The sequence below is a fragment of the Westerdykella ornata genome, assembly GCF_010094085.1.
Source record: "Westerdykella ornata strain CBS 379.55 unplaced genomic scaffold EI97scaffold_49, whole genome shotgun sequence".
Lineage (NCBI taxonomy): Eukaryota > Fungi > Ascomycota > Dothideomycetes > Pleosporales > Sporormiaceae > Westerdykella > Westerdykella ornata.
Genome location: NW_022986899.1, coordinates 16,356 through 37,303, shown reverse-complemented (window position 1 = coordinate 37,303; position 20,948 = coordinate 16,356). Strand labels below are relative to the sequence as shown.

The window sequence follows — 20,948 nt, the reverse complement described above, 5'->3', positions numbered from 1 at the left end:
CCTTTGCTCCGAGCAGCCATGGACGGTGCTGCCTGGAGACTGTCATGCAACCTGCAACCCTCATGCAATGGCGACCATCGTCTCAAGGCCACTCACTGCGAGCCACGCCGTGAATCGGCCCAGGTGGGCAGATGGGAGCGTCATTTATACCATCGGAGGAGATCGACACCTCCTCCATACCCTCACGTGCTAACCGCAACCCCGCCAGAACATAAGCTTGCCTGCAAATCACACTTGCTTGTAGCAAGACACCGACAACGGCACGCGCACGAAAAAAAAAGCCAGAGTCTTTCGAAAGAGCAAGGCAAGAATATCCAATCGTGGGGGCCAGATTCGAAAAAGGCGAGCAACACGAAACGGTAAAACGAAGCCAGCCGAAGAAGAGGGAAAGGTGCGGCTAAGGTGCAGCATCTATAGAGAGGTTTCGTCGGCAATATAATATTAAATCCATTGGCTTCCGCTCTCGCGACACGTCAAATCCCACTTCTTCAAGGCTCACCCACCAGTCATCAGCAGACATCGACTGTTAAAAGCACCACTCCGCACATCAACCTCTCGTCTTCCCGACGCGTTACTATCTGCTCGGCAAAGCATGCGAACGACTCCGTTCCCCTCGGTCGGCTGAAGGAGAACCCCCAGGTAGATATCTCCAGGTCACGCTGATCTCCATGGATTGGAGGCTCCTCGAATCCGCCAAGGAGGCCGAAGACACGGCTGCCGGCCTCCATGTCTTTCTCAACGAGATTCCAGAGTATGCAAAAGAAATCACTGGAGAGATAGCCGAATTATTCGCCATCTCACACGCCCTTCACACGCTGAACGAGAGCTTGGAACTGTCCCGCTATGGCAGATACGTGGGGCGCATCCTGCGTGATTTGGAAATCGTCCTACCCAGCTTACGCTACACCTTGGAGGATGTACGGGACATGTTCAGCAAATCCAAGAAGCCGACCAAGCAGCATCCCGGCGCCTTCCCCGGCACTCCAGATTACACGGATATCTGGGAGGATGCGTTAGACGAGCTCGAGGATGAAGGCATCTCACTGCCTGTGCGGCTGGAGCTCTATCGGCTATATCTCCAAAGCATGTTTGATGTTCTGAAGGGGTAAGTCTTCAGCCTTCGTGAACCTTGGAGTATCCATTTGACAATGTCAGGGAACCTCCTGATGAAGAAATGGAGGGCATACGCAAGCGCCTTTCAAAACTTCTGAAGAAGCAAGAAAAGCGAGTAGTCACAGTCGACGAAGACGACCTCGCATCATATTTCACAGGCCTCCATGTCGGAGATCCGCGCGCACACGGTAGGTTCGATGTCCTTCACACCTTGGTCTATTTATATCTTCAGCTGAACGCATCCACTTCTACGATCCCAAATACATATCATGTGACTGACTGAAGGCCTCTAGGACGTGCAAAGACTCCAAGACCAAAATCACCGGCACAAGCAAGGCCCAAAATGCCTCACTACCAGACATACCCAGCTTATGCACACCCACCTCCGCCACCTCCACCTCCTCCACCACCGCCTCCTCCGCCGCCATTCGCTCACTCTCCCATATATGGCGAAATACCCTTCGTTCCTCCCCCGGTACCCGAAATCCCGCAATCACCAACATACTCAACAGCGTCATCACAGACGTTCTCTACGCATTCAAACGATTCAAACAGTGGCGCCTATTGGGCGACTAAGGTAACAGGATTCCACAGATGCATGGATGCCTACTCACCTATGTTCCAGATTTTCGACGGCCGTCACTCCTCAACTCCTTTCAAAACCCTCGGCCAACCGTATGTCCTTGCCCAGCCTCAGCACCCCCCTCTCTAACCAACCGCAGAACCAAATGCCTCGGCCGCAACGAGCCCAAAGCCATCGAGTTCCTCGACAAAGACGGCTTCCACAAAGTCCTCGAGCTCCCCTTCGAAGCCACAAACGTCTGGGTCCGCCTCTACTGGCGCCCCGACGATCACCGCGCCCGCATCCTCTTCCTGACCCTCGACCCCTCCGGCCGCCGCCTCCGCTACTGCCTACCCCTCACCAACCTCAAAGTCCTGCGCATCGAATCGTGCCTGCAGCTCTGCCGCGTCAACCGCGAAGACGGCCAGCTGGACCTCTGGGCGAACCTGCGCTTCACCCTGTACGAACGCATGGTCCTCTTCTACTGCACCTTCGTAGCCATGAAGCGCCAGGACGAAGTTCCCGTGGCCGCCGGCCTCGAGGACTTCTTCCAGCCGGGCGAAGTCGAGGAGTTCGGCGGCGAGATCCAGGATCACACTTCCCTGCATGCCTTCCGCATCTTCCGTGACCGCGACTCGGGCGCCGTGCGCTTCGAGGCCACGGCCAGGAGGGGCCCGAATAAGACGGTGCCCATTTGGACGGCGTTTGTGACGCAGTATATTGGGCATAAGGGCTGGATGCAACGGGTCGGCACGGCGACGGTGCAGTTTGCCGAGCTGCATCCGTATGTCTTTCATCAGGGGTATCAGGTCCCGAGGGGGAAGGGCGGGAGGTATCAGTTGACGTTTACGTCGGCGAGTGGTATGTCTTTGTCTTGGTTTCGCTGTGCAAATGTGTGGAAGAGTGAGTAGCTAACAGGTGTGTTAGATGCGAGGCACTTGATGGAGCTGTTCCATCATATCAAGATCCGCTAAGAAGTGGTCTTTCAACTCTGGAACAGAGGAGAAGGGACAACATGACGATGCTTACGACCGTTACGAATTTCATGCCATCATGTCTTCTCGCTGGCGTCTATGCTGAGAAGAGGAGGGAAGGAAAAATTGTTTTGTTCTTGCGAAGAAATACCCTTCTGTTCGCCGCTGTTGTTTGTGTCTTCGTTACCGGAATTTCTTTATGGAGACTTCTCCGCAAAGTTTCACAGTATTGCGTTGCCTCGTCTTGTATTCTGTCTCAGAGTCGTTGCTTTCACTGTTGTTGTTTGGTTTCTCGTCCAAAGGCGCAAGAACGTCAATCTTAGGGAGTGCCCGGACCTCTCACCTCATCAGTACAAAAGCTTCTCACCTCAGCATTATATCGTCTCTACGGTTATAGATAGCTTGTCTCCTGCTGGTGCTGCACTGCCTCCATTTCTATGTTGGACACCCCCACCGACTCGCGCCTAACCAGGTGGTTATTCATCACCATGCTTTTGCGCGCGCGTGTGGTATCGAAGAGTACCCTCTGCTGACCAGATATTGAAAAGAGAGGATATTACGAGCCCCATCGTCTGGATACTTATACCCAGGACCCTGGCATCCTGCTCCTCGCGACTTTCTGCCCCGAACGCTTCATCTCCTTTCGGGATTTCCTGGCCACCCTGCGCTCCAGTCTCCCTGTCCATTTTGGATCGAGCCGAAGCTGCTCCGCCCGACTCTCCATCGTAATCCACCCATCCGCATCCAGCACTGCCTTGGGCAGAGGCGCATGTCGTCATTCGACCCACTCGTCCTCCTCATCGAAAATCCTGCATATTGTACGAGTCCATTGCCAGTGCTTCGAACTCAGACATGATGAGATACCCCTCGCAATCCGGGTCAAAGGCGCGTTCCCAACCCAGAGTTCTTTCATCATTGGCATTGCATGGAGCTACAATCTCGTGACGATAGCCGAGCTCGAGATTGTTATACGGGCAGTCGATAAAGCCGTCGAAGTCGTCAAATCGGGCGAAGTAGTCGTCCAGGTCCACTTCCAAGTTGGACAGGATGCCTAGCCATTGTCTTCCTATGTCGAAGCTGTAGTGACGTTCAAAGTTGAGCGCAAACACCGACCTCAGCGACAAAGGGCTCCCGACGATCTCTTGATATGATTGAAAATTCAGTAAACGGCGTCATTGACAGGAAGTCTATGCCTTGGGAATGCGGGATCAGGTATCAACCGGACTGGGTGCACGTATTGAATACTCGTACTGTTGGCCATTAAGGCTGTTCCCAAAAGTGTAACATCTTGATGCATTCGCTCCTCAATTCCAGCAATGGCCTTGGAGCTGAACGCAAGGCTGGTCTTGCTCCAAGTTATGGTACGTCTGCCTGGATCTTGAAACAACGCTTTATGTTTCTCTAGCACTGCTCGAAGTGGTTGAAGATGACGGTCAATATCCTTCAGAACGGCCCCCAGTAAGGAAGATGGTCGAAGGAACAGAGGCGCCTTCTGCTCGCATTGCCGTTCTAGCGTTTTCCGGACTTTTTGCAACAACAACCCGAGCCTTCCCAAGGTCTCCATAATCCTTCGCAACTCGGTCGGGGCGTCCTTGACATTTTCGACGAACGTCCTTATTTTGTCTACGGACTCTACAACATGAATAGTCAGCGACAAGAACGCTGTAATACTTGCGGCTAGCTCCGTGGCTCTGACAATAAGGAGACAGACGAGAAGGGAACGGTACAGACGAAAGGGTCGAAGGGGTCGTTGCAGGGATTTAAGGAACGGCACCGTTACGCCTCATCGCCACTTGCAACCCTACACACTCGTCTCTGGTATAGTTGAGCTGCATCCTTCCGTCTTGATCTTCCAATTAATGAAGCCGTTGATATTTGGACGACGTTACTGGTGGAGAACAGCATGCTGTCGGCACTAACCGGTGCCGGACTCATTACTCCTTTAATTGGATGGTGATAGTTTCAAAACATTCGTGGAGAGATGCAATGCAAAGTCGATAGCAGTTCCCTTCCTCCGTTCCATCCGGGAGGATGACGGCTCGTGCTCTTTGCAGCGTAGATATACAGCCACGTCTTCTGGCACCGATGTAGTGATCAAGGCCTTGTGAGGACTGTGGCCGCGAGTCTCGAAGTCTTATATCCATGCTCCCGGCATCCTGCGCGGGAGACCTTTCCTGGCTTTCCTCGACTCTTTCTGGGCTTTGTTGGCCATACGACGGTTGAATCTTTCCGCTCTCTTCAATATGCTTGTTCTTCTAATGGCGGTCGCCCCTTCATATATCCCGTTATCCTCGTGCTCGAACTCGAAGAAAAATACTTGTCCACCACAGGAGTATGGCCACTCTATTTCGTACCCAATGTTATTGGCAAGTGCCGCAAATTCTGAGCATACCAAAAAGCAGGGCTCAGCAGAATCAACCACCCATTGCCACCCTAAATTCCATTCACCGGCGCTGTTGGTGCCGATCACAACTCTGCGAGGCCTCTCATCGGGCCAGTGCGCGAGTTCGTTAGAGGCGGAATCTGAAGCACATTCCTTCGCCCGCGCGATCTCTTTCTTGAAATAGTCTTCAAGATCCACCTTGTTCTTAAGGAGGAAGTCTATCCAATCTTTCCCTATGGCGAAGCAGCTGTCCGCTTCTGTATAGCCCCCATCGAACAGAAAATAGAGGGTGTCACTTTTGTCCAACACTTCCAATAGCTGAGTCCTGTTTAAAATGAGGATCCCGTAATTTTTGTCTGACAGCATCTCATTAAAAAGCTCGCATCTCACTGTCGAAACTTGAGAGTCGTCGAAGTAAAGTGGTGCATTGTCCCATAGCCACTGGGCAAATGGCCCGCTCCGATAGCGGTCTACCTCAGGGTCGAATTCCCATGTCCAAAAGCGGGGTTCAAAATGTTCGATATCAAATGCATCGTCATTCTGGAGCAAAAATCGCAATGTGTCGATTCGTTGGTACTCGTCGGGAACACTGTAAATGCATGCAGACCATGCGGGGCTTCGAATTGGGTCCGACTGGCTTCGTCTGCACATCTCAACGGTACAACCCAGAGCCACTAGAAGCTGACAGAAGTCTGCTCTACAATAACGAGCCGCTAGCTTCATTGCAAGTCATGCGTTAGCTTGATGTCGATAGTAGGTTGAGGCGGTACGTACATGAAGTAGAGTATAGCCATCAACGTTCCGCGTGAACGGATGTAGCTTTCCGCTGCTGAAGGCCGTTTGCAAGTCTTTCAGAGTGCCTGTTGCAAATATATCACGACATAGCCGGAGCATACTACCCTGCATCACTGGATAGGAAGAAACGGCGGGTAGTATGGCACTATGGAGTGAATCAAAATGTAGTTCAACTCCGCGACGTAGGTTGTGGAATTCCCAGGAGTACACGACCTCCTCGGAGATTATGACTGGCCGTTCCGAGTTTATGTTTTCTTCATCTCTCTGTTCAAACTGGAGATACTTGCGAACTTTCTTTCCCCGAAGACCTAGGCATCGAATAATAAGGGGCATATCAATTGAGTGGACCTTGACCAGTAACTGTGTTGAGCGGCGGTGGGGAGCAACATCAACCGTTGTTCGATGTGAAGGTGCGTAGAGATCAATGTCCTGACTGTAGCTGTACGTATCGCTGCTTGATGCGGGACCCACATTCGGTGCTGGACATGTACCTTGGTTGACGGGTACCACCTGTGTCATTGTAGTCTTAATGGCCATGAGAAAACTTTCCTGCATAGAACGTATGTCCCTGCGGATATCAGGAAGAATTTGGGCACTGTAAATGTCAGGGTACCATCCTAACAGAACCCTTGTCTCCTTATGAACATAGACGCCACATCATTGGCGCGAGAATTACCAAAAACAACTTACTTATAGTGATAAGAATTGAGCTCAAGCCAGAGCTTCAGGAAGTCCATTTCCCTATGGACACGGGTATGGAAATCCGCAATGTCCTTGGACTTGAAGCCCATGCGGATGCTGCTCCAAAGCTTATCGAGTTTTGGTGAGTCGTTCCGGAAGGCAGCACTATGCTTGTTCACAATGTCTTCAAGGGGCCGCAGTTGTTCTTCGCATTTTCGCAGGCAGGCTTCTATTCCGGGAAGCGGACGGGGAGCAGGGACAGGGTCTTGTTGGTCTTGAACGACTTGGGGCTGTTGTGAGATCAGGACCGTATGGACGTTTTTTGAGATGGTGCGAAGGGATTCGACCGTGTCGGAAATTCGTTGAAGGTCTTCGGGAGCGTTTTTGACATTTTTCAGAAACGTCCATATTTTATCGGCCGTTTGGACCAGCTGCAGGGAGAGAGCGACCGCATCCATGTCGGACAGTGATATGCAGTGTGAGAGATGTCAAAGCTGCAAGATCCAAGGGACGCGCGACTGGATTTATAGTGAAGACTGCGAGCGGATAATCCATTTCGCCGCGCATGTGGCATTCTGCATTGCAGCTGTTCAGCTGGCTGCGCCTCCTGCCCAACGTCGTACAAGGCTGACGCGGTTAGGAGGCTATTGGTCCTATGCTGGCTGACCCGGCCGCTTTGTGGCTTAGATTATGCATGAGCACGGAAATTCACCCGGATCTTGTCTTCAAAAGCACGACTAGTCTATGTCAATTAGACCATTGATTTGACTTGAAGGCGCCGAAATAACTTCACAATGAAGCACCTTCTAACCAGTTAAGCAGGATAACATTCTTCGGATTACTTGACGGTGGCTGTTGACGGTGGCTCTTGACGGTGACTATACTATTCAATGCCCTCAAACCAGTCTGTAGATTTCACTCTGTTCATACCTCTGCTTTTATGGTTATCGAAAGCACGCGCTATATAGATATCTGTGTTTGTTACTCCATAATATTATCACCTTCATACTCATCTCCTCTTTATATGGCTGTCTCGTTCCTAGAATACCATGGAACGTGATTTTCGCCGCCTGCACTCAATCTGCGCCGGTGAAAGACCACCCAGTGACTGCCTTCTCACAGAAACCCAAAACAGCAGGCACGCACCTTCCACAATAAAAAATCTACGTCACCGCCCTCGTCCTCCTCACTCACATTCTCCCTCACCTCTATACCCGAAAGATATGCACTATATAACCCTCCAAAGTACAATTCCTAGCACAGTCAGCTTGATGCGAGAGGATTCCTAGGTGGCTCAGTTGTATAACTTGCGAGCGTACGGGAACTTCCAGACCAATTCAACCTGGCTGTGGTTCGAGTCCGCTTAGTGGCTCAATTAAATACCTTTATGAAAGAAAAAAATAACCTGCGAATAGCGGGTTTTTCTGACTACGAAAGTGGCGGTTTTTTTTTTTTTTTTTTGTGGTTTCTGGGGGCATTCGCCCTATTTTTTTCCCTATCCCAGTGAACAGAAAGAAAAAGAATAAATGCTATATAATATGTGCAGAGAAAGCCAGATGTGGTGGGAATGCTGAAAGTAGTGAGAGGAGGGTACTGTTCGAGTGGGCAACCACTGATGGCGCCGAGGAGTGTGAACTGAGCGCCCTCACTTTTGCAGGCCAGCGCCCTAAACAATCAATTTTTTTGTAACCAGGGACTCAAATTTTCATCCAGAGTAACTCTTTGGCTACACTTAGTATGTGCCTACTGCATACAAAATTCCTTGATTTGACTAGCGGCAATAGCTGCTTAGGCGCCGAAGGGAAGAAGGCGTACAGCGAAATTGCCAGAGCACTGTCGGCATGAACCTCCTCTCACCCTCCTTCTTACCATAGGGTAGGGGTTCGTTTACAGCTCATCTCCGAGGTGGTGGGGTTTTGTGTGGGTGGGTGATGGTGAAGCGACTTCAACGGGTAGCAACCCTTCCAGACTCGAAACGTTCACTATACATACAACAAAGGTAGGAGACAAACACTTCTGCTAGGAAGGATAACTCACACAAGCATACATCACATAGCACGCACATGAGTCGTTAGTAAGACAAAGTAATCGTGATTCATTCCCATTCCATCATGAAGTTTCGTCATCAGAGCATACCACGTCTATATACCATAGCCGCAACTCCGATGTGAGAAAACCCCATCCTGATACACTCCAGATTCAGGAAACCGCCATGTGCAGTCCTCAGGACAGAAAAACATCCGCAGATATACTGTCCGGAAAAGACCTTTACATGATCCACATCCAGCCCATCATCAGAGCCAGAGACATGAACAGGGCGGTCGTATTCAAGCCCAGGCCTGCAGCCTCGCCTTTGTCGGAAGGGGAAGCAGTTGCAGAGGCGCTGTGGCTAGAATGGTGGACTTGCGTGCTGGTCGTAGGTCCGGTCAGTGTCTTGGTCGCCGTGCCGGTGGCGGTGCTGGTACCGGTGCCCGTGCCCTGCATGGCGCTGGATGTCAGAGCGATACCGCCATCGCTGGAAGTCATGTTATGGAAGTCGAAGCTGGACGTGCTATTGCGGTAAGAAGCTGACATAACTCCGTGGGAGGAGACGGAGGAGTTGTCGTCGCCTCCATGACGGCGTGCAAGGCGGTGCTCGTGCTCAACGTCTTCCTCGAGAGAAGGAGGGAGAGAGTAATACTGTCCGGAACTGGAGGCGGTGATGATGTAGCTTGTCGCGGTGTTTGCGCCGGTAGGAGCAACGAAGCTGGACGTCGCGTTCGGAAGAGGGTAGGGAGGGGTCTGGAAGCTAGGCATCGCGTAGCCAGTCGAGGATGATACCGCAGACGAACTCAAAGACGACGAAAGCGCAGCCGTAGAGGTGTTGTGAGCGATGCTAGTAGACGTATCTTGATCAAAAGCAGTGCTCGAGATGTTGCGAGCTGTTGTGCTGACGCTGGTAGAGAGGATGGGAGCAACAGTCGCAGAGCTGTTGTGGATCGCCGATGTTCCCGAGCTCGCAATCACTGTGGTATTCCACGACGGAGGCCTGAGAAGAGTTAGGCAAAGCAGGGCAAATGTATGGAGTTTACCAACAGTGAGTAGATCGCATGGCGAGTCGAGGACGAACTTGTAGACTGTGCGCCACTGAAGCAATGTTAGTATAAAGCTGGTCCAAGAAAGAGACCCGTATTGAATTACCTCGAGGTATGCACGTCGGAGATGACTTCAGCAGAGGTGGTGATCGCGGCCGAAGTGGTCATCGCTGCAGAAGTAGTGATCGCTTCAGAAGTGGTGATTGCGGCCGAAGTTGTGATGACGGCCGAAGTGGTGACCCCAGCAGCAGACGACGAACGACGCAAAGTGATGGTGATAGTCACGATCTTGCTAGAAGTGCCCCTCGTCGTCGTCGTCGTTTCTTCCTCGGTCGCGCTGTATCTCGGATCAGTACACCCCTTCATAACAAGACCAAAAACACATACCTCGAGACTTGCAGAACCTTGGAGACACTTGGAGCGACCGTCGGCGTAACCGTCGTGTACTCGGTGATCGTCAGATAGACGGTCGAGCGCTGCTTGGTCGGGGTAGGCGTTGGCGGGCAGATGTAGGTCAAGACAGTGTTCGTGCCCCTCAACTTGACTTCATCCGTACACATCTTCGGCATGCATTCAGCTGGGCAAGCGACGGTTGCTCTAGGAGCAATGGCCGCGGTCGCCACAGTAGAGTGGTCCAACCCAGCCGCGTCGCCGTTGTGCGCAAACGCGCCGCTGCCGTTGAAGATGGCAGCAGACGCGACCGCGATGCGGCCGACAACATTGAAGATAACCATAGTGGCAGATATGGGAAAGAGAAGGGAAGGAGTGGCAGGAGGGTGGCAAGTGTGTACTACCTACGCAGTGTGGCTGTTGAGAAAGCGAGCAGAGGACTCTTCAGGGAGCAGTCTGGTGATCGCGATGGCGAGGTGCAGATAGCGTCAGAGCGACAAAGGAAAGAGTTGGGAAAAGAGTGTGGTGAGACCAGATACCGAGAAACGAATGTGGTGTGTGGTGAGGAGAGAGAGAGGTGGAGGAGGAGGGGGGGTCGTGTATTTATCTGGCTCGAGAGTGGGTCTGAGCGCCTACGCCAATATTCGACGAGCAAACGGCAGCCGGCCATGGGCCCTGACAGTCCAATTCTGCTTTACCGAGAGTCTTACGGCGTGTGAGAGTGAAAGTCGCAGCGTCAACGTTCTTCGGACATGGCCTGGCAGCTTAGGATGGCAGTCCTAGAACGCGGCGTGCCTAGCATACAATACGTAGGCGTTGTTAACTAAAGCTTGTCGAATAGTATATGTGATTGAGCGCATTGAACTGAAGGAGATTGATGTTTACGACAGTGAGAGAGAAGACTAAGTGAAGAACGGAGTGAGACAAAGATGAAGAGATGCCTCGACCATCGAAGATAATATGGTAGAAAGAAAAATAATTTGTATTGACTGATGATTCAATGGCGGAGTAAGAAATATACATATGTGATATCTCGTGCCCGGTTGCATACTCGGTGGGAGTAAGCGGCGTGCGAGGTAGGTGTGTCCCGACGACAAGGCCTGAATATGGGCCCGAAGTTGCGTTTGAAGTTTGCTCAGCGGAATCTCGCTGCTTATGACCCAGTATCTCTGGCATTGTTCCCGCTCGTATCCAAGTACGATTACTTTTGGCTTCCAGAGAGTCCAATCAGGCTCCGCGGTTGTTTGAAACAACGATGTGAGGCTCGATCGCTCCGCCTAACTGAAGTCTGTCCTTGAGCCGAGTGCTGCAAAAACCTGTCGAGGTATTCAAAGAGCATAGGACTCGGCCATATTGGCCGCAATTGCCGAGGAAACAAGTCTCTAGACCGGCGATATCTCAATCTCCATACAGCTCCATCAAGTGATTCAGCATCTTCTTCTGCAGCACCAAAAGCTCGCTTTCTGTGATAGTTCCGTCTGACGAGGCAGACACCTCTTTCTCCTGTTCGTCATCTTCGTGAGGCGAAGATACCGTCTTCGTATCATCGGCTCGCAGTAGATCAAACCTCAAGCAAAAGAACGGAACCCCCAAGCGCTGCAGTTCCTTCTTGTGAGACTCAGACATCTGACGGCAAGCACGGTACACCTTCTGATAGTACTCGTTGAGCTCTTCCTGGTCCCGCTCTGGAGTCTTCACATAAGTTCAGCAACGTCATGGTCAAAATACAGATACTGACGACGGAAGCTTACACGAAGGAGTGGCGCATTGTCGAGAAGTCCCGGCAGATTGATGGCTGCTCTCTGAGATAACTCATTTTCCCGTTTTGCTCGCTGCTCGGCGATAAGGCGTTGGCGGCCGTTGTCCCAGTCTTTCACGTTGCGCTCTTGATCCTTGATGAGCTTTTGGATGGAGGTTTCGAAATGAGGATTCTGAGCCGCGAGCTTGTTGAGGCAACGGAGACCATGCTTCCACTCGGTAATGGTAGAAGGATGGACGGTGGGACCTGTAGGTCGATGTTGCGGGTGCGGTGGCGCCTCTGGCTGAGCTGGGGGATGCGCCTTCGGAATCACTGGAAGGTGTTGCTTCGGAGGTTGAGCTTGCTCTTGAGGCGGAGCTTGCGGCGCACCAGAGAAGCCTGCAAGTGTTCGTAGAATCTCATCTACATCTAGTGCCTGGTTTGTATTGTTGTCTGCCATGGCGGTTGGAAAGCGTGCTCTGTTACGGAAAGGAAACGTGAAGGAAGACTGAAACAAGCGCTGGCATCATGCTGATACTTGTCCAATGAAAAAGACCCAACCACTATGTTCACTACTCGAGTCCGCGTCAGATTTCGCTTCACTATTCCAACAAAGCATCGACTGGATGCTCATCAATGTCATGAGGCGAAGTTGGACCACCGGAGAAACGAACCGCCGAAAGCCGAGCTGCTCCATCTCCGCATCCCGACTTTTCTATCCCAGCTCTATCAATCCCCTGCTGCGGCGCATTCCAGCCTCAATCACTAGAATCGCGGTCGCCGTTCCTCTCTCCACCATGTCTAGATCCCCTCGAGAGTCGACGCGGTTCACGGCCACCGGAGTATGGGCCCACACGAAGCCTGGCGGCCGAAGCACAATACTGCAGTTTGCGGACCCGGCGCCGGAGAATGAGACGCCGGCGCAGAAAGTCAAGCGGCTGAGGGAGGCGGCGAATCGGGCGAAGATGGCACAGGTCACGAAGTGGGATGTTGCATACTTCTACGGGCGGAGGGCGGCGGATTTCATGCACCGCGCGACCGTTTACGGCATTGTTTTTGCGACCGGTATGCCTTGTCGATCCCACTGTGCCGGAGGAGTACTTGTTTGAGGGACCGGATTGCTAATGTATGTCAGGCTGCTTTGGCGTTATGGCCGTCTTTTCAGTAGGAGATATGGTCGTTTACAATCGCCGGCGACGTGCGGAATGGTACAAGGAACAGGAGGCAGCACAAGCCCGTATCCTACAAACGGCGCGGGACGCTGTCCACCAGGGGATTGCTACGCCAGCTCAGAGGGCTTTGGTGGAAGGAATTGCGGAAGAGGAGGCGCTTTGGGAGAAGAAGAAGGCGGAAAGGAAAGCTCCGTCGAAACTGCTGTGGTGGATGCATGGCGAGTGGAATGAGGAGAAGGAGTTGGCTGAACAACGGAGATTGGCTGTGCAAGAGTTCCAGAAGAAGGAGGAAGAGGCGGCGAAAGCTCGGGGATTGGGGATAACACAGGCAGTGCAGGAGGCGAGAGTGAACAGCTCACCACAGTCGGCACATGCAGTACAGTCGGCGCCTGCAGTAGGTGGACCGCTCGACCAGGCCGCGGCCAACGCGGCATCTTCGGTAGAGAAAACGAGCAAAGGCTGGTTCGGCTGGGTGTGGGGTGGTTCGAAGAAATCAGAATAAGAGTTGCAATCTGTACATCACTGTAATAATACGAGTTGTATTGCATCGCGGAGTCACTAACGGGGCGTATGTTGGACCTAGGTGTTCGTTTGGGTATCCTTAAAATTCATGTCGATAATTCAAAGACTTCACTAGCCAATTTCAGTTATCGTCTCCTGAACGCCTTGCGTCATGCACTCATTATCGATTGGGTTCTAGGATCACTGATCCGTCTGACTTGAGACTGGAATATAGTCTCTTCGCTCGCGGGTCCTCTGCCGTATGTTAGCCGCCATCAGTCTTCAACTCAAACAGCGCATTCCTACCTCTGCCCATTTATCCACCCAAGGCCTCACAGCCGCATAGCTCAACAACCCCACAGTCGCAATGATGAAGATGTAAACCACCGCCTGGTCCTTCGCAGAATCGCGCTCTAAATCCAATCAGCCTCCATCTTCTCCCCTAACGATCCTTCGTCCAACTCACGGAAACACGCCGTCAAGACATTCTCCTCCTTCTCCCCTTTGCAGAAGGTATATCCCAAACAGAACTGCCGATTGCAATCATTGCACGTCTTCTTCCGCGAGGCGCGCTCCTCGAGGGATCGCGAGGATGGCGGCTTCGGCTTCTCCGAATCGGCAGGGGGATCGAGGGCGAAGATTCTGCTCTTGCCGAAGCAGGTGCATTTGCAGAAAGACGTTGGTGCTAATTCATTTGTTGTGAGTTTGCCATTTCATCTTCAAGAAGCAGCGGGTCGACTTACACTTCGCAACCGCGGGCGCTAACAACGAGAGCAGCGCCAGCAGCAAAAACAACATCCACGAGCGCCGACGCTCCATACCAGCAGCAGCAATCAACAAAGTCCAAACGACGTCGTTTGGATCGTCTGGATGCCGAGAAGCTCTCAACAAGCTTCCGGCGTTCTCGGCTCGGCGGCCAGCCAGTTCCCCACTTTAAATAGAGTCCGGCGCTTAGGCCGCGCTCCGATCTCAGCTTTTCAAGATCCTCCAAACGCGCGGAATTCCCTCTCGAGCGCTGCTCACGCGCACACTGCAAAACAATATCTATATAGCGTATATTCAGCACTCGGGCGAAGAAGCGCGCACTCGATGCCCGCAGACGCCGTCGCTCATTCTCCCTCTCACTTTGAGAAGCAGAACCAACCTAGCACTTCCGCTTCTGCACCCGCTTCCGCACAACCCGACTCCTCGCGCCCAACATCAACAAATGCGCCCTCCGAATACATAAGACTCCACATCACACCCTTCAGTCCAGCGCTCCTGAAAGTCTACCTCGCGCCCTCGGTCCTGCCGCTCGCCAGAAACATCTCGTACCACGTCGTCGAAACGTTTCCGGAACGGGGCTTCGGATACGTCGATTTGCCGGTCATGGAGGCGCAGAAGGTGAAGAAGAAGTTGAACGGTTCGACGCTCAAGGGGTCCAAGGTCAAGATTGAGAATGCGAAGCCTGAGAAGCGGAAGGCGCTGGCTGAGGCGGACGCGGCGGAGAAGGAGAAGCCGGCGAAGCGGGTGAAGAAGGAGAAGAGTAGAAGGAAGAAGGAGCAGGGGGTGTTGGAGGGGGTCGAGTTGCCCGAGGGGAGGAAGGTGAAGAGGGGGTGGACGGAGACGGCGGCGGAGAAGAAGAAGGCGAAGAAGGAGAGAAAGGACAAGAAGGAGAAGAAGGCTGCGAGGAAGGAGTCAAAGTATACGAAGGAGCCGGAGCTGCTGTTTCATGCCAAGTTGACGCCCGTTGCGGCGAATGAGCTGTTGCACAAGGAGAAGAAGAAGGAGAACAAGGAAAAGAAGGAGAAGAAGAAGAAGAAGAATCCGCGTGAGGTTGTGATTCACGAGTTTGAGCACAACACCAAGACGCCTAGTTTCCTGAAGACTTCGCAGGTAGCACCCGACCCGAAACCAGCTGTCGAGTATATCAACGGAAAGGGATGGGTGGACGAGGACGGCAACGTCGTAGAGGCAGAAACTGGCAAGGCGAGGAACAGGAGACTATTAGAGCTGGTAGAACCGGCACCTGCTGCAGACAACCCGACCCAGCCCACGGGCATTGCTTCTTCCCCTAAATCCAAAACCAAACCTGAGAAGAAGAAGAGCAAGAAGAAACAAGTCACTCCTACTCCACTGCCATCATCCTCCGAATCCTCCGACGACGATGCCGAATCCTCCGTCGTCTCTTCCTCCTCCGACGAAGAAGAATCGTCATCCTCGGACTCCGACTCCGAATCCTCCGTAGACGACGCCTCCTCCACCCGCGCCTCTCCCACCGCCAACACAAGCACTCTCCCAGACCTGACCCTAACCGCATCCTCTCCCCCCGCCACCAGCACCCCCAAGCCAGAACCCCAGAAAGACCAGACGAAACAAGTCCACCCCCTAGAAGCCCTCTTCAAGCGGCCCAAACCCCCCACTCTCTCCCCCGCCGCAAACACTACCACGTCCTCCACGCCCGGCAAAACCCTCGCCCCCATCAAAACCGCATTTAGCTTCTTCGACAACGATGGCGATGGTGACGCCCAAGGGGAAGGCGACGCAACCACTGCTAAGCCGCCCATGACGCCCTTCACGCAGCGGGACCTTGAGTGGCGCGGCTTGAGGAGCGCGGCGCCTACGCCGGATACAGCTGCTATTGGGCGCAAGTTTTCGTTTGATTGGAGGAGGGAGGGGAGTGCGGAGAGTGATGATGAGGATGATGGGGATGGGGATGAGGAAGGGGATGAGGAGATGAGGGGGAATACGGTGGCGAATATGCACTTGGATGATGATGGAGATGAAGACGCTAGGGATGCGAATGCGGATGCGGATGCGGATGGTGTAAAGGGCGGAGAGCAGGGGGAGGGTGAGGGCCAGGCGGAAGAGTCGGCGTTCGGGAAGTGGTTTTGGGAAGCCAGGGGGGACAGCAATCGCGCGTGGAAGAAGAGGAGGAGGGAGACGCTGAAGGCGAAGCGGTTGAGGGAGAATAGGAGGTTGACGGGTGGGAGGAAGGTGTGAGATGCGTTGGCTGTGGTGTGGTGTGTTGGGTGTGGTGTTGCTGGATAGATGCACGGCCGAAACATAGTGACAGCAAAATGTAGGGATCTTTTACCGTTGTTTGATATCTTTTTCCTTCTCTTGAGGCGTGGCGAGGTGAGCGGGTATGGTTGATTTTCATTCAGTTGTGGATTAATTCACAAACACGCGGTCTTCTGTTCTACCTTGATGTGCACACTTTGTATAGACTTCTTGCTGGTACATAAATAATTTGTGGATATCCCTCAATCGCGGCCATGCAGCAGAACTGACTATGCCAGCAACTAGTCTCATCTTGTGCAGATCCCTCTCACGGAGGGGAAGGGCCACAATCGAGTTTGCCTCCATCTCTTAACCAAAAGGTGCTTTGCTTTCCTTTTCTCTCACATCCGACCGAAAGGCAATGTATCCCCATGACTGCTTTGCGCGGAGAACGTTGTGATGAGCAACTGAAAAGTTTCGCGGACTACGCTTTACTGGCATGTTTTGCAGAGAATCAGAGATAACCATAGCGCCATCATAATCATTGGAACGGGCAAACCACAATCTCACGAAACAGGACAAACATGATATCAAATCAACCTATCCATTCTTCCCGCGCTATATACAACCAATATAATATCCACGCCACCAGCACCCCTATGCAACAACACCTCGTAACCCATGCCTACCTCCCTCTCCTCCCACAGCCATCTGCCACAATTCAAGAAATCAATCAACTCTAGATCCCCCAGAAACGCCCGGCTGACTATGCAATGCAAATAGCTCCAAATCAGACCAATTTCAGCGCGTTCAAATCTATAATATGCGCAAAAAGCAAACAATGGTTCATACTTCGTCCATCGTAACCAGATCTCTTGCTGTCATCATCGTCATCGTCGTCGTCGTCATGATGTTCGTCTTCACAGTAAATTACCAATCACTGGGTCCAAAGCGGCCGTTGTCGGGGACGGTTTTGTAGGCACAGGCGCGCCAGTCGCAGCCCTGTAGGTACATTCGCGTTAGTTGCCAGCAACCCATCGGTGCGCACAATAGGATGGGAGGCATGCGACAAATAAACCCGGAAAAACAGAAAAGAGAAAAAAGAATGGAGCAGTGGACATGGACATACCTGCTTAAACACCTCAGTCCCCCACCACCTGAACCCCTTCATCCAACCAGGAAACACGACCCCGAAGAAAATCACCACCAACCCCACCGCCACGCCCGAATCCAGCGCCGCGCTCAACGTCATATTGTACTTTTCCCACCACGCCGTCCTGCTCCTCCGAATCCGGTAATTGAAGAGGTAGCACACGATTCCCCAGACGGAGAAGTTGAGCCCCGTGGCGGGGGGGATCCAGCTCAGGCTGCCGAACACGACGGCCAGGTTGACCTTGCGCAGGAGGGACTTGCGGTTCTTGCGAGCGAAGAGCCAGAGGACGACGGGGGCGACGGCGCCGACGAGGAAGGCCCAGATGAGCGGGCGGTAGAGGGCGCCGGGGCCGAAGAAGCGGCGGGGACCCACGACACCCCAGAGGATGCTGCCGTTGAAGTGCACGCGCGCGATGGGGCAGGTGAAGCGGTCGACGGCTTCGGGGGTGCAGATGCCGGGGATGAACTTGAGCATCCAGTTCAGGACGCCGATTTGCGTGAGGGAGGAGATGACGGTGGCGGAGAGCTGGAGGTAGAAGAGGATGCGCGGCGGGATTTTCATGTAGTGCCCCAGTTTGAGGTCGGAGGAGAACTTGAGGCCCTGTGTCGACGTGATGTAGCCGTAGGTGGTGAAGACCATGTTCGCGACGGGGCGGCCAGGGAAGGCGACGCCACAGATGAGTTGACAGATGAGGTACAGGCTGCTTTGTTGGTTGGTGATGGCCATTACGATGCCGATGGGAATGAAGAGGATGCCGCCGATGCTCAGAGCAAGAAGGAGTCCGTACCAAGGGAGGTGAACGGGGTAGCTGAAAATGTTAGGAATGGTTGACGAGAGCGAGAGGACAAACTCACTACTCTACAACAAAGATGCCAATGGCGGTCATGCTCAGGCCGGTAAGGATGTACCAGGAAACAGGCACATCATCGTACCGCCGCATAAGCCGGTTATGAACGTCTTCGGCGGTGAGGAGGTGCTCCAGGTCAGGCTCACGGTCGACGCTGGTGCTGGCACGGTCGGGTCGCGATGCTGCAGGACTGGTAGTGTCGTCGGTGTTCCCAGGTATTGGTTGGTACTCTGGCCCCTTCTGTCTCCTTATCTCAGCATAGGATCGCCGCCACTGTCGCCAGATGTCTCTCCCATGCCAGAGCACTGTGTGTGACAGCAATGCTGTGAGCGCAGCAAATTGCAGGGCATAGCTGAGAACATAAGTGATGGGCAGAAACACCCGACTGTAGTTCTTGTACGCTTCCTCGTCGAACAGGAAGTTGTCAGTCAGGATCTTACTGACGTCGTACGGCTTTCCTTTATTGTCAAACACTGCGGCCGAAAGGATGGGCATATACGCAGAGTATAGCACATTGGCATAATCTGGGCCCGAATCAGCTACATCGTCTAGAAGCGGATGCAACGGACGTACACATCAAGGGGGCCATGATCCACATGACGACGACGAGACCACCGATGATATTCAACGCCGCCCAGAACGGGACGACCAACGGCGATCCAATATAGGAAATCTGCGCCCAATCAAAAGTCACTGGGAACAGGCCAAGTCCGGATGAGGTACCAAACTGTACAAGTCAGTTTAGGGTAGGCCATGGCCGAGCTTCATGTACTCACGAGGTTGGCGATCACGACATTGTTGGGTGCAAACCAAGTGATTACGCTGAAGTTACTCAACGCGGGCATGAGTAACCCCGGGAGGAAGTAGAATGCAAGCGCTCCGAGGAACACGTATAGGAAGAATCGGGAGCGGGATACAGTCCAGCCATTGGCTGGTTTATTTTGCTCCTTGTGTAATGCGGTGAACATGGCAGTGGAAACCAAGGTTGCAGGCCAGATCATGCCGCTTGGTCGGACAAGATACTGACGTGTAAGCCCTGCCAGTGCGTAACCCAGGATTTGCGTGGAGAGGGTCAGAAGTATCTGATATATGATGCTAAGGTCCTGATGGTAGAACTTGGTCTGCTCCACAATAACCTGGATGACGGTCAACTCCTCGCGACGTGGTACAGGACCAGCAAAGGCTTACATCCGTTGCAAATGCAAAACCGAACGACACATTGCTGCTGATGTATACGCAGCAATGCTCCTTTTCATTCCAACGACCCTGAGCTAACCAGAGCCGGAGCCTGCGTTTCCAGGACTGCTGAGCTTGAGCTAAATGCGAAGAACGCACATATGCGGAAGAGGTGCCATTCGTGTAAGAAGCACTGTCTGGGGACCCGATACCACGACTGATGGTCCCGTTGACAAAGGTCTCTTCAGGATCATCCGCCCGTTTGAGGATCTGATCCCACAGAAGACCCAAGGGATGGACTAATAAGAGTGCAATGATGGGAGTGATGCTAACGCTAGGGTATCTCAAGGAAAAGAACAGATTTGTGGATGATCCTAAGACGGCGAAGACTATGGAGAGCGTCCACATTCGCGGAGTGTTGATGGAAAGGGAAATATCATCGGTAGCCGCCACGGAAGCGCGGACCTGCGCATATGGGGAATTGTCTTGAGGTGGAGCAGTGGGCTTGAACTCATTGAGGTCATCGCTGATGGTGGATTCGCTCTCGTCCCGTTCCTCCACCTGGCTGCTTATTGATGCAGCGTCCAGGGGTTGAAAAAGGTGCGGTGCTCCGGTAGGCATAGGAGTCATGCCACTCGAGTTAAACCGCGAATCCAACAGGGACTCATCCCGCAGAAGCCGGTCGCTGGCCTCACTACTGGGGCGGTTCCAGATGCTACTACGACGGCGCTTCGTTGCTGCAGTCACTGGGGCGCTGTGAATCGAGTCCTCTCGATCACGGTTGAAGACGTGAGCGGGCTGGGAAGATGAGGGATCTGTTTCCCTATGCTTCCGTTTCCCTTTGGTCTTGCTTCCCAGTGGTGCTGCAGAGCTCCTTCGAGGGGATTCCAGATCTGGGCTTCCCGGGCTGGAGCTCATTGAGAGCACGGGGAGTCCGCCATAGGAACCAGTTCCCTGTGCGGGTGAGGAACGCACCAGCAAGGGGGCGCGCGACATGCCCAGTTCCGGGGAAGAAGAGGCAGGTCGAGTGCGATTACGGACAGCCTCGTGTGCCTGGAATTGGTCATCAGAGACACGGCAGTCGGGCGTTGCTATGCTATTATGGATGGCTGGAGGCAAATCATGGAGCTCGAAAGTAGTAGCGAAAGGGGCGGGAGTGGCAGTATCTGGGGGAAGTCCTGGGTCCTCAACGGTGGTCTCAACGTCGACGGGAGGTGAAGAATGACCAGCAAGAGGGCTCGTCGGGCGGCGAATCGGCCCCATATGTAGCGGTGGACAGCATCGGGTCCACGGGTGCGAGTTGAAGGCGGTCGAAAAAGCAGCTAAGCCGTACTGGGAGGTTCAGGATCTTGACAAGCCTGGTGACTTTATCTGATTGATCGATAACGGGCATCTCCGCGCGCTAAT

General features: G+C 53.2%; 11 protein-coding genes across 11 annotated transcripts; 4 read left to right on the top strand and 7 right to left on the bottom strand.

Annotated features, from left to right (window-relative positions):
- Positions 1-668: 668 nt before the first annotated feature.
- On the top strand, positions 669-2,649 carry EI97DRAFT_453445 (uncharacterized protein; the record flags this gene model as incomplete). Its single annotated transcript, XM_033800456.1, has 5 exons — positions 669-1,105; positions 1,399-1,690; positions 1,739-1,788; positions 1,836-2,536; positions 2,603-2,649. 5 exons carry the CDS (start codon positions 669-671, stop codon positions 2,647-2,649), a joined length of 1,527 nt encoding a protein of 508 aa, XP_033649336.1.
- A 68-nt stretch (positions 2,650-2,717) lies between these two features.
- Positions 2,718-3,085, top strand: EI97DRAFT_243041 (uncharacterized protein). Its single transcript, XM_033794076.1, has one exon. The coding sequence runs from the start codon at positions 2,849-2,851 to the stop codon at positions 3,044-3,046; it is 198 nt and encodes a 65-aa protein (XP_033649335.1). The 5' UTR covers positions 2,718-2,848; the 3' UTR covers positions 3,047-3,085.
- Positions 3,086-3,618: 533 nt separating this feature from the next.
- Positions 3,619-4,330, bottom strand: EI97DRAFT_485904 (uncharacterized protein; the record flags this gene model as incomplete). Its single annotated transcript, XM_033802154.1, has 1 exon — positions 3,619-4,330. A coding segment is annotated over one exon (522 nt), but the record flags the coding sequence as incomplete, so codon positions are not given.
- A 1,131-nt stretch (positions 4,331-5,461) lies between these two features.
- On the bottom strand, positions 5,462-7,063 carry EI97DRAFT_243141 (uncharacterized protein). The gene is made up of 3 exons (XM_033794077.1): positions 6,518-7,063; positions 5,807-6,395; positions 5,462-5,745 (listed from the first exon to the last, which is right to left on the bottom strand). Exons 1-3 carry the CDS (start codon positions 6,964-6,966, stop codon positions 5,707-5,709), a joined length of 1,077 nt encoding a protein of 358 aa, XP_033649333.1. The 5' UTR covers positions 6,967-7,063; the 3' UTR covers positions 5,462-5,706.
- A 1,713-nt stretch (positions 7,064-8,776) lies between these two features.
- On the bottom strand, positions 8,777-10,316 carry EI97DRAFT_462491 (uncharacterized protein; the record flags this gene model as incomplete). The annotated part of the gene is made up of 4 exons (XM_033801269.1): positions 8,777-9,536; positions 9,584-9,634; positions 9,689-9,919; positions 9,970-10,316. The coding sequence occupies 4 exons, from the start codon at positions 10,314-10,316 to the stop codon at positions 8,777-8,779; spliced, it is 1,389 nt and encodes a 462-aa protein (XP_033649332.1).
- A 425-nt stretch (positions 10,317-10,741) lies between these two features.
- Positions 10,742-11,407, bottom strand: EI97DRAFT_242949 (uncharacterized protein). Its single transcript, XM_033794075.1, has one exon. It carries the CDS (start codon positions 11,146-11,148, stop codon positions 10,792-10,794), a length of 357 nt encoding a protein of 118 aa, XP_033649331.1. The 5' UTR covers positions 11,149-11,407; the 3' UTR covers positions 10,742-10,791.
- On the bottom strand, positions 11,371-12,002 carry EI97DRAFT_348893 (uncharacterized protein; the record flags this gene model as incomplete). Its single annotated transcript, XM_033794816.1, has 2 exons — positions 11,371-11,664; positions 11,724-12,002. Coding segments are annotated over 2 exons (573 nt in total), but the record flags the coding sequence as incomplete, so codon positions are not given.
- A 505-nt stretch (positions 12,003-12,507) lies between these two features.
- Positions 12,508-13,384, top strand: EI97DRAFT_462489 (uncharacterized protein; the record flags this gene model as incomplete). The annotated part of the gene is made up of 2 exons (XM_033801268.1): positions 12,508-12,775; positions 12,846-13,384. The coding sequence occupies 2 exons, from the start codon at positions 12,508-12,510 to the stop codon at positions 13,382-13,384; spliced, it is 807 nt and encodes a 268-aa protein (XP_033649329.1).
- Positions 13,385-13,445: 61 nt separating this feature from the next.
- EI97DRAFT_470886 (uncharacterized protein) lies at positions 13,446-14,277 on the bottom strand. The gene is made up of 4 exons (XM_033801797.1): positions 14,127-14,277; positions 13,850-14,068; positions 13,690-13,796; positions 13,446-13,638 (listed from the first exon to the last, which is right to left on the bottom strand). Exons 1-4 carry the CDS (start codon positions 14,200-14,202, stop codon positions 13,585-13,587), a joined length of 456 nt encoding a protein of 151 aa, XP_033649328.1. The 5' UTR covers positions 14,203-14,277; the 3' UTR covers positions 13,446-13,584.
- Positions 14,278-14,386: 109 nt separating this feature from the next.
- EI97DRAFT_437480 (uncharacterized protein) lies at positions 14,387-16,606 on the top strand. Its single transcript, XM_033799348.1, has one exon. The coding sequence runs from the start codon at positions 14,473-14,475 to the stop codon at positions 16,363-16,365; it is 1,893 nt and encodes a 630-aa protein (XP_033649327.1). The 5' UTR covers positions 14,387-14,472; the 3' UTR covers positions 16,366-16,606.
- Positions 16,607-16,964: 358 nt separating this feature from the next.
- Positions 16,965-20,833, bottom strand: EI97DRAFT_437479 (OPT-domain-containing protein). Its single transcript, XM_033799347.1, has 6 exons — positions 19,554-20,833; positions 19,142-19,501; positions 18,939-19,092; positions 18,373-18,889; positions 17,495-18,326; positions 16,965-17,367 (listed from the first exon to the last, which is right to left on the bottom strand). The coding sequence occupies exons 1-6, from the start codon at positions 20,802-20,804 to the stop codon at positions 17,296-17,298; spliced, it is 3,186 nt and encodes a 1,061-aa protein (XP_033649326.1). The 5' UTR covers positions 20,805-20,833; the 3' UTR covers positions 16,965-17,295.
- Between the last annotated feature and the right edge of the window lie 115 nt (positions 20,834-20,948).

Coding starts and splice junctions, on each gene's coding strand:
- EI97DRAFT_243041 (XM_033794076.1), top strand. CDS start 2,849: ATGGAGACTTCTCCGCAAAGTTTCACAGTATTGCGTTGCCTCGTCTTG.
- EI97DRAFT_243141 (XM_033794077.1), bottom strand. CDS start 6,966: ATGGATGCGGTCGCTCTCTCCCTGCAGCTGGTCCAAACGGCCGATAAA. Junction 6,396..6,517: donor CTCAATTCTTATCACTATAA/GTAAGTTGTTTT, acceptor TGATATCCGCAG/GGACATACGTTCTATGCAGG. Junction 5,746..5,806: donor ATGGCTATACTCTACTTCAT/GTACGTACCGCC, acceptor CAATGAAGCTAG/CGGCTCGTTATTGTAGAGCA.
- EI97DRAFT_242949 (XM_033794075.1), bottom strand. CDS start 11,148: ATGCCAGAGATACTGGGTCATAAGCAGCGAGATTCCGCTGAGCAAACT.
- EI97DRAFT_470886 (XM_033801797.1), bottom strand. CDS start 14,202: ATGGAGCGTCGGCGCTCGTGGATGTTGTTTTTGCTGCTGGCGCTGCTC. Junction 14,069..14,126: donor AGCGCCCGCGGTTGCGAAGT/GTAAGTCGACCC, acceptor CAAATGAATTAG/CACCAACGTCTTTCTGCAAA. Junction 13,639..13,689: donor GGGTGGATAAATGGGCAGAG/GTAGGAATGCGC, acceptor AACATACGGCAG/AGGACCCGCGAGCGAAGAGA.
- EI97DRAFT_437480 (XM_033799348.1), top strand. CDS start 14,473: ATGCCCGCAGACGCCGTCGCTCATTCTCCCTCTCACTTTGAGAAGCAG.
- EI97DRAFT_437479 (XM_033799347.1), bottom strand. CDS start 20,804: ATGGGGCCGATTCGCCGCCCGACGAGCCCTCTTGCTGGTCATTCTTCA. Junction 18,327..18,372: donor GGCATCTTTGTTGTAGAGTA/GTGAGTTTGTCC, acceptor TAACATTTTCAG/CTACCCCGTTCACCTCCCTT. Junction 17,368..17,494: donor GGACTGAGGTGTTTAAGCAG/GTATGTCCATGT, acceptor ATGTACCTACAG/GGCTGCGACTGGCGCGCCTG.